The 14,740-nt window shown below is 45.3% G+C and overlaps 1 protein-coding gene across 1 annotated transcript; it reads left to right on the top strand.

The window, feature by feature from the left end:
- The first annotated feature begins 6,236 nt into the window (after positions 1–6,236).
- On the top strand, positions 6,237–9,447 carry LOC139049800 (putative nuclease HARBI1). Its single transcript, XM_070525600.1, has 4 exons — positions 6,237–6,677; positions 8,347–8,558; positions 8,898–9,081; positions 9,439–9,447. The coding sequence occupies exons 1-4, from the start codon at positions 6,300–6,302 to the stop codon at positions 9,445–9,447; spliced, it is 783 nt and encodes a 260-aa protein (XP_070381701.1). The 5' UTR covers positions 6,237–6,299.
- Positions 9,448–14,740: the final 5,293 nt, after the last annotated feature.

Here is a 14,740-nt window from a genome sequence, read left to right as displayed (position 1 = left end):
GTGTTGCTCGATTTCTTTGCCTCAATCTATCGAAAAGGTGAAACAGCTTATTTGCTGCGCTCAAATTTCGCATTAGGAAGTAACGTAATCGTCGGTAATTTTTTGCAGTTGTGATTTCAAGTTTCTGCGTTCCGGTGAAAATGCGACTCTAGGCTGCCACATTCTGTTCTGCAGCCGTATGTGTTCCATTGGCACCGAAACATTCTTCGAAACATTCCACAGTCGTCTTATCTGCGCCACCTTTTACAGATGTATTGCAATCGCATCACGTCGCAGCACGCGACGTATTCTCGGATGAGTACTTTCAGTGCGCGCTGCCTTGGCTGGTTGAACAAAACCTCTCTAATTATCCAACATGATGTGTTCTGCGTCACGCGAAACTGATAGTGTCGCCGGAAGCGCGGCGGCGCGGTTTCTGTAGTGCTAGTGACAGCTTGCAAGAATACGGAACACACGCACATCTGTCGCGGAATGCATTTGCGTAGGTCGCCAAGACGCACCTTTTACCACTGAGCACGCGTGTGAGGCTCCGAGTACAGCTTGCTGATACGCTTGCTCGTGCTTTTTTTTTCACTCTGCCAATTTTAAGAGGGTGCTTAAAGCAGTTGGATTCATGGAATGCCTTTTCCTTAAATTATTTGCTCAGCGATGACTGAAGTTCTCACCGTGTGCAAAAAAAAGTTATGCATAAGTGGTTAACTTCATGCAGCAAGGAATTGAAGGTTAAGCAGTGAATCTACAATTCATTATGACTGGCTTAAAGCAATATGTATGTATAGCGGTGACCTTATGCAGATATATGCATACTCATGAGATATGTTTCCAAGGGGAGTACTTATTTGAAAGCATATAATTTACATTGCTGATAGGAAAACTTATTTTGAGTGAAATCAAACAATTGCATTCCTTCTTGCCAGCCTGGTTACCCAATATGTTGCCACCTTACTACTTAACATACCTAATTTAACATTTCAACAATGTACAAACATTACCAAAGCACACAAAATTAAGCAGTACCTTGACAGGCATGCTCCCTCTCTCACCCATGGCACCAAACAAGGATGTTCGACTTGAGATTGTTTGATACTGTCGGCATCATACATGCGTGTTCTATTTTGATTGCTCTACATATAAAAAATAAGCTCTAATCAGGTTATATGAGTTAGTTGGGCATGAGCTGCATGTTGTTTATGTATTTATGAAGTAACAACCTTGCTAGCTCATGCACAGCCATATTTTAGGAAAATGAAAAATGCATAGCATAACACAAACAGCTGGCCAGTGCCTGTATTTATTTGAAAGCAAACCGACTTTATCAAGTGTAGCTTAGCAGTGAGTTCAGTGACCTCTTGTGGTGTGAAAAGGTTGATGTAGCTAGTAGTTTTGTGTTTGTCTTTCTCACTTCGTTGCTGTTTTAACATGCACATGACAATGAAATGAAGGTGCGTAGGGCAGAAGACAGGGCCACACAAAAAGCGAGGAAACATTCAGTCATTTTTTTTATTTTCATAACAAACCAGCGAATAGTTCCTTAGGTTCAGTTTTGTGAATGATGCACAAGGTGTTCTGCGTAAAACTGAAAGATTGTAGTGCTCTATTACCTATTCACACTTTGGGTAGCCAAATGAACGATACTCCCATTAGCACTGTGAGAGCACAGAAATTTGCAGTCAAGAGGCCGTAGTGGCTCAGCCTCTGTGCCAAATGTAAAATTGTTCCAATAGAAAACATGCATACTGGTGAATTGGGTATACATTCACATCTACTATTCAAATCCACACATCACAAGTCATCTTTCATTCCTTGGCACATTTCTCACCATTGTACAGACTTTGTTTCAGCGCTCTGTGTGTGCAGTAATATAACTTGGTAAATCAAAGCTGCGGTTATTCAGTACACTGAAAGCAACTTTGCGTGTGGGTTAGATAATATAATGCTCCTACATATGGGTCAGCTTAGTATTATCAGCCGCTTTGTTTACTAGTTCACTGTTACGCCTGAACTATACGGTGCCACTGGACAATGCTGTATCCCTGCAGGCACGCTAGAACAGCTTGGATATGCACAAACAACCCTTTACATCGCACATAAATTAAGGTGGTGTAGATTTGCTGTTACAATGTGCTTGTCAGCATAACTGCCGAGCATTCAAAAAAGTGTTTGAAATGTAAGGGTGGATGCTCAGGTTTGCAGGTGTGACGTTTTACATTTATAGTGCAAGGACACACCGATGAACAGGAAGGATACCACATAAATCCTCGTGTTGTGACCTCGCAGTCACAATGCAAGTAGTTTTCAGTGGTTTTTAGCTATAAACATGTGAAGCAATCTGTAAATTCAAAACTGTATTAAGTAAACTGAGACACCATGAAAAGCAACATAACCCTAAGGTGTACACATTTTTTTGTCACATCAGCTCTTTGCGGTGCAGGTCAAATATGTATACAAGCTATTTGTACGAAGTAGGAAGCCTATCCAATATAAACAAGAAACTTACAGGCAAGGTAATCACAACAAACCAGCTGAGACGGTGGTACTGTTCTACTTGTTTTCGTTTGTGATAGCACAAGTGTTCCCACTTGTGCGCAATGCAGCACTCAATGCACACAATGCGAAAATGACAGCCACTGTTGGCAGCTTGCATGCAAACAGACATTCATGTGGTGGCATTGTTTATTTTGGTTACCTGGCCCAGGCAAGTAATGCGAATAGGAGAACAATTATCAAACATCATTAGCTTAGTAAGGCCCAAAATACTCAGTCGAGTAACTATTAATAGCAGTAGTCGAGGGCATGCTTGAAAGGCACCATTAGCAGTCTGCACGTCAAAGCGCAGTCAAGTCGTCGCCACTGTTGGTGAAACGGCAGCACTCAATGCGAAAATGACAGCCACTGTTGGCAGCTTGCATGCAAACACACAATCATGTGGTGGCATTGTTTATTTCGGTTACCTGGCCAAGGCAAGTAATGCGAATAGGAGAACAATTATCAAACATCATTCGCTTAGTTAGGCCCAAAATACTCAGTCGGGTAACTATTAACAGCAGTAGTCGAGGGCACGCTTGAAAGGCACCATTAGCAGTCTGCACGTCAAAGCGCAGTGAAGTCGTCGCCACTGTTGGTGAAATGGCAGCAGTCAACGCGAAAATGACAGCGACTGTTGGCAGCTTGCATGCAAACACACAATCATGTGGTGGCATTGTTTATTTTGGTTACCTGGCCAAGGCAAGTAATGCGAATAGGAGAACAATTATCAAACATCATTCGCTTAGTTAGGCCCAAAATACTCAGTCGGGCAACTATTAATAGCAGTAGTCGAGGGCACGCTTGAAATGCACCATTAGCAGTCTGCACGTCAAATCACAGTCATGTCGCAGCCATTGTTGTATTTGTTTATCTGACGGCAAGTAACACCAATGTAAGCACAATTATTCACCCTGAATAGCTTTGCTAGCATTGTTTGTACTAAAAAATTCTGAGTGAAGTTGAATGTGTTTTATTGACGCAATTATTTAATTCACAAGCCATCGGCATAGCGATCGACGGCCAGGTTCAAACAATGACATTTGTGAAGTAATAAATGGTGAAAGTTGCAGAAGCTATCAGTGCACTGCTTTGCTGGGCTCCATTTACATAAAATGTCTTTGCAACGACGAAAGCATCAGACAGGAAATGACACCCCACTGCGCAATGTTATTCGTGTTGAAATTTTTTGCCGTCATATGTGATGGGCAGCGAAACCATCCGTTTACTAAGACTGATTGCATGAAAAATGCAACAGCATAGCGAGGTGTAGTTTCACAATATGGCACCCTTTCATGTGCACTTCTGGCGAGCTGCCACATGCACTGATGCATAAACATGAACAGAGGTAAGAGGCTAAGTTGCTGTGCAACCCCCATGACGCTTTTAAGAAAATCTATCTCTAAACCTTTCTGTTTTCATAGGCGATGAAAATCTGTTTTGAGCAAGTTGGTTAATCACACTGCAGCAACAACACAGGAAGCAAGGACAGAAAACACAGCGAGTAGGCAGATTGAGAAGATGAGGTAGACCAGTGAGAAAGGTTTTAATGAGATGGAAGAGGCCTGCCCTGCCGTTTACATGAGTTAGTGCTTTGAATGAGATTGGTTTATGAAAATGTGTAATGACTTTCCTGGAAGAAAACTAGAAAAAGCAAATGCTAATATAATATAAAAGGACAGAAATAATGGTAAGCGCAAGCACGCATGGAAACAGGCACGTATTCACACACAAATGCGAGAACTAAGAAAAACTCCAACGTAAAGAAATCTGGGAAATAGAAAAAAAATTGACAAACGCAAGAAAACATACATTTACAAACAGACGCGGATCGAGGTATTATAGGAGCGGGTTCACAAGCTGCTGTGCTTACCTTCTCATATGTTTTCTTTTTTAACCGTTCTCTTAATACTGTCTCGGGAAATTTTAGTTGCATTCATGACATTAGTGCTCTCAGGCGCGTCCACATTTCACGACAGCGCTGAACGTCTTGACGTATACAATTATAATGTTCTTCCCTAATTTCCCCCCACCGATAGAAGCATCTTTAGCCATGCAGTAACAACTTTTGAAACAAACGATAGATGTACGAAGCAGAAAAGGCCGGTGTGATAGGGCTTCTCTATCGGGCTACTACATAAGAAAACGCAATCGGCAACACTTATGCTCAGCTCACTTCTGAGCACACGAACATCGCGTAGTACGACCACTTCTACACCCAGTAACGCTGCAGCACATCGCACATATATATCACGATTTGTAGCTCGCAAACGCATTTCATAACGGCAAGAGCACAGCTCGAACGTCGCGGTCACCACGGCGCATCGCAGCCGGCAAAACGGCTCATACGCAGTATAGCACACGCAGAATGGCAGCGATAACTAGGCGATAAAAACTTATCCCTACTGATTGTATCGTTACTTTTGGTAAGTTGCGAAGGGCTGGCGTTCACCACACCGCGGCAACGATCCGCATACACAGAGCAGAAACCAAACGTGTACGCTGGGTGCGCCAATCGGCCGCTACTTATTTCGCCACGCCTTGAACGTGTGTGCTGCTCAGAATGCACGTGTATGTGATGGAGTTCTTGTCTGCGACGCACACGCGAAGCATGGCACAAGAAATCACGAAGTCGACGGCAAATATTTCTTCCGACGCTCTCGTAAACACAACACACACTTCCTGCGCTCCGTCTGTTTCTGTTGGCGATCGCACGCACTGATGAGGTCTGGAAGCGAACACCGGCTTGCTTCTTCCTATGACTATCTCCGTGGGTGCCACATATCTCTGGTAAAAATCACAAAAAGGAGAAAAAAATAGACTGTTTCTGACGCGGCTGTAGCCTAGGCCTTGCGTCCCCGCTTCGCTTCGCTTCGAGCACGCGCCATGTTTGCTGTGACGACAGCCGAACTATCCGCCTCGGACCAGCCAATGAGAGACGAGCAGGCGGCCGGACGGGAAACTTGCGTCCGCTCCTCGCTCACCTGTAGAGAGCTATCCGCACGCGACCGGACGAGGGCGGAACGGACGTGCGGAGCGACCATGTACGGGCCCTTAGACGCGGCGCCGGCTCGGGGGTCGCGGCACACGCGAAGAGCTGCTCCCTTCTAGCTGCGGCGGGGTGCAATCTGACGTCAGGCGTCGTCATAGCAACGGCGAGAGCTGACGTCACATGACCTGCTAAGCGCCACGCCGGATCCGGGGGGGGGTGGGGGGGGAGGGCACGGCATACGCGACGAGCGGGTAGACCTGGCATAGTATTGTTTTCGCAATAAAACCCAAACTGAGCATTACGAGCAAACAATCACTTTATTCAAATGCACAGGGTACTTCAGATGATGCAAATGATCACTGTAGAGCCTGTAAAGTGTGGCTACCTGAGTGACTTACCACCATATTCACAAACCAAACTTATACTTATGCTTATGACTTAAGTCAGTGAACAGCCCTTAACGCGTTTCAAGAACCAACCTTGTACTTATCGCAGAACTTTTCTCGTACTTATGGTCGTGATAAGTAAGGCTCGGTTAAGGTAGCCTCTGACCTACCTTAACGCTCCCTTGTATACAAACAAAATGGCGGCGATGGACGACTTCGAGGAGTTTGTGGGCTGCCTGGATCGCCACGAAGAAATATCGACTGGAGCAGCCTTAGAATACGCATCGCCGCCGCGTAGAGTAGTCAGGGATCGTTTAAATCCGATGGAGCTTTACAACGACGACGAGTTTTTGTGCCGATTCCGCTTCAGCAAAAGTGCCGTGCAGCAGCTGCTCGCAATGCTGCCTCTGCGGGAACGCACCGACGGACGTGGGTTCCCTGTGCCGCCTCTCCTGCAGCTCCTTATAACACTGCGGTTCTATGGAGCAGGCACATTTCAAATTGTGACCGGGGACCTTGTAAATGTTTCGCAGCCGACGGTCTCCCGGGTCATCGAGCGCGTATCCACCATGATCGCGAGAAGCCTGTTCACCGCGCTTGTGAAGTTCCCTGCCGCTTCAGAAGTGAGCGGTGTGATGAGCGAATTTTATAAGTTAGGAAAGTTTCCCGGTGTCAGCGGGTGCATTGACTGCACCCATGTGCCGATTAAGAGCCCTGGTGGTGACCACGCCGAGGTTTATCGCAACCGAAAAGGATACTTTTCGATAAATGTTCAGGTGAGTGCCCATTTCAAATACCGTAAGGCAAACAGAAGCGGTACAGAATGCCACTGGTAGTACGACTCTGTATGTAACAGACGTAACACCAAGTAAACCACCAGAATCATTTACGACGTGGTTTCACACCGCCAGTGCAACGACAGTTGTCGATGTTTCGAATTTGCTAACCCGAATCTGCACCAACGTTTTGCCCCTCATTAAAATGCAAGTGCCGTGACCAGCACTTTGAACCGGCAACGTTTTCCTCAGCGTCGTTCCGATGAAATCACAGCGCCGCCAGTATATAACCCTTTATGTTTTCACCCAGTATAATCTCGATTGTGTGTGTATTTTTAGGGACATAAAAAATATCAGTAGGTTATTAACCCCAATGTAACGGAACGTAATGAGAACAAGCACGCCTGAAAATTCGGCAAGGGTACATATAATTGCTAAAGTCAACTTTGTCGGAATACAGTGCTGTTATGCGGCGAAGATTGCGTCATGAAATTTGGGGAAGCATATGCACGCGTTCGTTAATTATTCACGCTGAACGCGTTCGTTAATTATTCACGCTCGCACGTACCGCAAATCACACGACGACTCGGCTCTTCGGATCACCAAGCGCGTTAGAAGCGGTTCGCAAAACCTGAAATTTAGCACGTTGTTAAGCTAATGTACTTGGGCCGGGACGACTCAGAAATTCGTATCGAGCACCCGCTTTTGTTTTACCACTCTGGTTTCAACAAGTGTATTCGCGCATTTTGCACAATCAATATAACCATTACTGTGGGGCTTTACAGTAATGCTCATACTTAACTAATGACAAAAAAAGTCAACCAGTCTGTCGGTTATGAATGTGACGCCACCATAAAATGCTTACCTGTACAGAATTTTCTCTATGTGCAAGTACATTTTGGATACCTACCGCCCTTATGAGGAAGCTTTAGCTCGGGCCCAACTCCGACGCGGCCTATTCAAATACATGTAAAAACGCAAAAACGTTTTTCTGAGATAACCCCTGGACCGATTTTGATGAAATTTGTTGCATTTGAGAGAGTAAGATAAATTCTAGTGACTGTTGGAAGCAGAATATTGATTTAGGGCATGAATTTTGTTGGAAAGATTTTCAAAAATTCAGAAGTTTGAAAAAAATAGAAGCATGACGTTTACAAACTAATAGCTCTGCATCAAGAACAGATATCGCGGTTCTGTAAACGGCATCCATTAGATAATTCAAAGCGGACAAATATTATATGCCATTTTACATCTTAGGTGAATTTGTTACATTGTTTACGAGGGTTCTGTAAAAGTTGTAATTACATATTAATACATTTTTAAGGTTCATGTGTAACATATCAATTTTGTCCGCTTTAGATGTGCTATCAGATACAATTCACAGAATTGCGATATCATTTTTTCTTATTGAGTTACAGAGTTGTAAACTTGATAGTTTCGTTTTCTGAAAATTTGCAATTTTATCAATTTTTTATAAAATATTGACGACCTAACTCAAAAATTCGAAACCAACAGTCACTAGATTTTAAGTTTTTCTTTTAAATGCAGCAAACCCAGTCAAATTTGGTGCAGTGGTTGCCGAGAAAAACGAATTCTCCTTTTACATGTATTTAGATAGGAGCACCCGAGCTAAAGCTTCCTCTTATTAATGAAAGTTGCTGTTTTGCAGGGCATCACGGGCCCTGACCTACAATTTTATGATGTAGTGGCCAGCTGGCCAGGGTCTGCCCATGATAGCAGAATTTTCGACAGCAGCCGTGCAAGAGTGCTCTACAAGACTGGTGTCGTCCCCGGGATTCTTCTCGGAGATATGGGCTATGCCTGCAGGCCATACCTCATGACTCCACTCAAGGATCTTGACCAAGGCAGCCCAGAGTACAGGCAAGCTAGCTAATTTCTATCAGGCAGTGCTGCAGATTATCAGAATTATTTTCAAGAAGAAAGTGTCCTGCAAAAATGGTCGAAAAGCTTCTTGCATGCAAAGCAACATATTTGAACATGCAAGACTAGACAAAAGCCAACACAGAATTGAAACACTTTTTATTTGCTCATTTTCAATAATGTTCCCGCAATTCATTTCAAGAGCTCATCGCCGAAAGGCAAAATGCATCAAACAAAGAAAGACAAAGCACTGTTCATATTACATCAAGAGCAATTGATCGCCTCTCTTTCTGTTAATGTTTTCACGGCAAAGAAAAATAATGCAGCTATTTTTTTCAGGTACAACAAGTCACAAGCAAAAACACGAAACAGTGTGGAACGTGTGTTCGGCATATGGAAGAGGAGGTTTCCATGCCTTCAGATGACGCTGCAAGTTCAAACAAACACTACACTTGTAGTTATCACTGCATGTGCGGCGCTTCACAACCTCAGCAGAATTCTGCGTGACCCATGCCCTCCCTATGTACAGCCCCTCACTGCACCCAGTGTTCACCAGCCTGGACCAACATTGCCGAATGGACGGCCACAGACCGCAGTACAAGATTCCAGTGGATTTAGAACCTGTGCTCGTATTATTGCCGATTATTTCTCGTAAATCCATATTCATTCACTCCATATGCATTCACTTTAGATTACTCTTTAATTAAAAAGGACAAAAATAGGCAGGTAGGTAGGTTGAACTGGTGGTGCATTCAGCGATTCAGTACGTTCATTTCCGGGCAAACAACTGTAGTGTTATGTTCTTGCATGCCTCCTCGTGGAACGTAAGCGGGGATGCGCTCTTTGTGTGCTGCCCCAAATCTATCGGCAATCTACGCAGACGGTTTAAACGGGGGAAAAGTTTCCCGGCTCTTGTAGCATGTGTAGTGAACTTCATCAGCGCAGCATATGCATGCTACTCGTAACCGGATGGTCCGTTTCTCTCTGTCCGCGAGAGAAGGGGGAGTGCAGCGTCCTGGCGTGCCCCAGCTTTCCAACACATGCATACTTTAAACTTGCACTGTGTTATAGTAGCTGCATGCAGGCTGTTTCACAACACATGTGCGAATAGAAAATTCATGGTGCTTTGCGACGAAACTGGCATCAAGGGTGGGAGATAAACATGCACCTTCCATTCAGCGTGCTAACATGAAGGAGCTAGCAGTAAATCAAAATCCAGCTTTGGGCGACTTCATGTATTCATACCGTCTTCCAAGACCAGTTACCATCTGTCTATCTGCACCCGTCCCGTCTATGTGTGTTCGTTGCCCCGACCTCCTCGCGCTGCATTTAGAAAGCCTGCTAGCAGCAAGTCATCCTCTCACTCATTCTGTGGCCATATACAGTAACTACGTAGGCCAAACTGCAGGGCTGGCTGTAGCACACGTGCTGCACGCCTATAATATGTATCAAGCTAACCTGCACTTGGTACAGTTGACGACAGGTTTTTTGGACGCTCAAGGGACCGCGAAAATGTTAGAAAAATCAGGCAGTCCGAAAAAACAAATGTGCCCCCCAAAAACTCAATTTATTGCTTACTACTGAGTTAGAGGCTGGAAAAAGTGACTGATCTTCTGAACCATGCTTTGCTTGCGTGCAAGCAGGTCCGCCTGAATTTTGGCAAGAGCTGTCGTGTCGCCATAAGCCGACGAAAGAGTTGCGACCGCTTGCATCAGCTAAGCTTAGGTCGACTGCGCTGCTGCATGCGAGTCATCATCGCTCTCGGACTCTGCAAGCACTTGGCGAATGATTTATTCATCCGTGAGCCCGGCGCACAGTTCCAACTCGCTGTCCACGTCCGTGAACTCCGAAAACGAAACGGTCGAGGGAATTTTGACGCCTGCAGTGCGAAAGTTGTCGATGAGGTGCTCACTGCCAGACAGCTGCTCGAGGACACTATCCTCGTCCAAGAAAGCCGAGTTGCCATTCAACACAAATCCCGCGTGGTGGAAGCAGTTGCACAGCGTTGTGGGTGGCCACCGACTTCCACGCATCAGCGAGCATGCTGAGTGCTCCAAACAAATCAACAGAGCAGGCTTTTCCACTGTCGAGGCACAACGCCACACACGAAAGCAAGCGTGACCGATACTTCACCTTCAGGTTACGTATCACGCCTTCGTTCATCGGCTGTAGGATACTTGTCGTGTTTGGGGGTAAGAACTCGACTCACACAGACTTCGAGAGAGAGAAAAAAATGATTTTTTTTCTCGATATCTCCCACAGACTTTCGTTCTACTAAAACTACGCAAGTTGTTTATGTGCCCGTGTGCAGCCCAGTTGTCGACAAACAACAAAACTTTACGGCCTTCTAGATCAAATTTATGATCTAGTTTTCTCACATAGCTTTCAAAAAACTGCTGTATTATCCATGCCTTCTTGTTCGCCTCATACAAGACAGACAGGTACTTTAGGCCTTTAAAGCACCTCGAAGCTTTCGACTTGCCGATGATGAGCATTGGCAGCTTTTCTGTCCCCGACATATTGCTGCCGACCAAAACAGTAACTCGTTCCTTACTGTGTTTTCCACCATGGAAAGGGTCTTCTCTGGCATAAGCTTAAAAAAAAAGTCCGGTCTCACCGCAATTGAGTATGTCGTCTGGCGAGTACTCCCGTAGGAACGACTGCAGCTTTTCACAGCGGTAGTCCGCAACAACGCTCAGGTCAACAGCTGCACTTTCGCCACACAGTTTCATAAAACTGAGATCAGCACGCTTTTTGAAGTTTCAGCCAGCGATCGCTGACCTTAAATCCCTCAATGCTCATCTGAAGCGCCATCGTCTCGGCTTTCTGTTTGAGGAGGGCAGCGGAGACGGATTTGCTTGCCACTGTTGACTTCAGCCAAACAAGGAGGGCCTCCTCGAGCTTTCGATAGGTGCCTTGGCTTACATTTTTCTGCCAACACCCAGTAGACTTTCCCGCTGCCTCCAAAATCTTTTGCTTGTTTTTCATGTAGTCCGAAAGAGTATGTTTGGAAATTTTAAACTCTTTTGCGACATCTGCCTGTGATCGGCCACCTTCGACGAACTTGATGATTGCCACTTTCTTCGCCATCGGCATTGTGGCGTACTTGCCTCAGTTCATCGGAATTCTCGAGGCCGACAACATAGATTTCTTCTCCATTGTGAATTAGCATGCTTGGCTAAGCAGTACACGCAGCGCAGTCGTCGGGAAGTTGTCACACCGACTTTGTTGAGTGCTGCCACGTTGTACGAAAAAATAAAGTTCCGGAAACAGCGTCTTGAAGCACTGAAGCCGATTCAGTCAAATGCGAGCCACAGTAGCTTGCTACTGCTAAGCTTGTCAACACCCTGCAAACACAAACAGGCAATCGAAGGAACAAAGGAAAAAAAAAGCATTGCGTTACGGCAGTGACGCTGTTGCGGAAGCTGCTAGCATATAGCCTCAACCCAGCGTCCGAGTAGCAGAGGAACCGCCATGCAAGACCAGCACCGGTTTCGAGACTACAGGATGAAAATATAAACAAACAAGATGGCGGCGACACAGCTCAAGATGCGCGGCAGTTGGCCCGGCTGACGCTTGGAAAGTCCAAAAAGATCGAACAGCCCTCCCTAGAGTGTCTGAAATTTTAAGCCACGTAATACATTGACTTTATGAGGTATGTCCTGGGGCTGGGAAAAAGTCAGAAAAATCAAGCATGTCCAAAAAATTAGGCGTCCGAAAAATCAGTCGTCGACTGTGATTTGTTATTATTTCTTTGCATGTGTTCATGAATGCAAAAGCTTTTTTGGCAGATCAGCAATGCCATTGTAAACACACTTCACTTTTAATAGGTTTTCCTGCCATCACTGTTTTCCAAGCACTGTTGTTCTCGAGCGCTTGAATTTATTTCGCTTCACAGCAGACAACACTGTCGCGGCCACTTGTGTTCGTGCAAGCGTAGGCTGCACAGAACGCCGGCATGATTGGCCCACCACTTCAATTGATGCTGCGCACGTTGACTACCGCTCTACATACAAACAAAGGACCCGCCGTGGTTGCTCAGTGGCTATGGTGTTGGGCTGCTGAGCACGAGGTCGCGGGATCGAATCCCGGCCACGGCGGCCGCATTTCGATGGGGGCGAAATGCGAAAACACCCGTGTGCTTAGATTTAGGTGCACGTTAAAGAACCCCAGGTGGTCAAAATTTCCGGAGTCCTCCACTACGGCGTGCCTCATAATCAGAAAGTGGTTTTGGCACGTAAAACCCCAAATATTATTATTATTATACAAACAAAGGAATGCAGGGTCGAGCGAAGCAGATTATGACGCCACGCACGCAGAAACAAGCACGGTCAGGCATGGTCGCGGTGACTGTGAAGGAACGGAACACTAGTGTTGACGTCACTATACCACGGTTTACCGTCTCCGCTGACATCGTCAGTGCGCAGTTATTGATGGGGGGGGGGGGTGGAGCGACAGCGCAATTTTAGCCGACAATTACGTCACTCTTAAGTGAAAAGTCCCCCCCCCCTCCAAATTTTACCTGCATGGTTTATAAGGTTCCCGCATCCGTATATGAGCGTCTTATTGAATTCGGCACTCTTCAGCTTCCCTTTAATATGCAGTTGGCAGTTGTGCACTGATTATCATCAGCAACACAGCTTTTCTAGTTGTCGTATGCCTTTTCAACAATCTCCATCAATAGCACCTAACCGTTGCCAAATTCAAGACTGTTTACAACTTTTAAATATGCTGCTTCCCCACAAAGTGATCCTATGCACTTTGGCTGTTACGAATTCAAGGCCAGGAGCAGGAGCTACCTAACGTTGCTTTGTTTTTTACATGTGCAATGACATTCAAATTCCACAATAGAACATTTCAGCGATAAGTTGTCTTGTCCAATGGATTCAACGCAGTCAGACACGGTTATCGCATACAGAGCCTTTGAAATTGGTGGTACAAAACATCATGCCTGTGTTTCTCAGGAGACTAGCATTAAAAATGTGATTGTTTGCACATGCGTGCACATAGCACAACAGAAATGTTATCAGCATGCTCTGCACAGAATGAAATAAACAGTACTCATTCTTGTTTCACATATTTCTCGACATGGTGGCTTCTGCTGCATTCAGATTCATGTATATGTCAAGCTCTATCTAGCAGAAGATTTTGCCGTGACGTGTTACATGAACTACATCTAGATGCCGCTTTCATCCCTCGGCAGAATGCTTCTTGTTGAAGCCTCTTTCAAAAACATGCAACAAACAATGTGTCAAACAGATATGAATTAGATGAATTGTGTAAGGGCCTGTACTTGCTCAATCTGCCTTTTGCAGGTGGTCGGATGAGGGTGGATGGCTGGCCAAATGCCTTGAAAAATGTGTTGACTTTTTGAGAAGTCTGACAAGGCAAGGCACGTGGAACACTAGTCAAAACATACACATGTGCTTTTCAAGGCGTCTAGCCAGCTGTCTACCCTTGTCTGCCTGCGTGCAGAGGATGGCGCAATGAGCAATTACAGGGCCTAAAATCCAGGAAGTTTACCCGTGATGACCATGAGCTTCACATGAAGTTTACCATTTCTGAATGGCTGTGAAAGGCACCAACGTCTACAACTGCCATTTTTCAATATATTCATTTGTTGATGCTGCAAATGCAGTATGAGGATCACAAGAGAGAGAGAGAAAGAGTACAAAGCTACAATGTACAAAATCTGAAAACACCCATGTACTTAGGCGCACGTTAAAGAACCCCAGGTGGTCCATATTCCCGGAGTGGCTCACTACGGCGTGCCTCGTAATCAGATTGTGGTTTTGGCACGTAAAGCCCCAGAATTTAATTTAATTTTCAGCTACAATGTAGGCAAACTGGCACTAATGCAGAGGCTATATGTTGGGCAGCTGTCTACCCTTGTCTGCCTGCGTGCAGAGGATGGCGCAATGAGCAATTACACGGCCTAAAATCCATGAAGTTTACCCGTGATGACCATCAGCTCCACATGAAGTTTACCATTTCTGAATGGCTGTGAAAGGCACCAACGACTTCAACTGCCATTTTTCAATACAATCATTTGTTGATGCTGCAAATACAGTGTGAGGATCACAAGAGAGAGAGAGAAAGAGTACAAAGCTACAATGTACAAAATCTGAAAACACCCATATACTTAGGCGCACGTTAAAGAACCCCAGGTGGTCCATATTCCC

Source organism: Dermacentor albipictus, chromosome 9 (genome assembly GCF_038994185.2).
Source record: "Dermacentor albipictus isolate Rhodes 1998 colony chromosome 9, USDA_Dalb.pri_finalv2, whole genome shotgun sequence".
Taxonomy (NCBI): Eukaryota; Metazoa; Arthropoda; class Arachnida; order Ixodida; family Ixodidae; genus Dermacentor; species Dermacentor albipictus.
The sequence above is the reverse complement of the archived record's forward strand: the minus strand, read 5'-3'. Positions and strand labels throughout refer to the sequence as shown.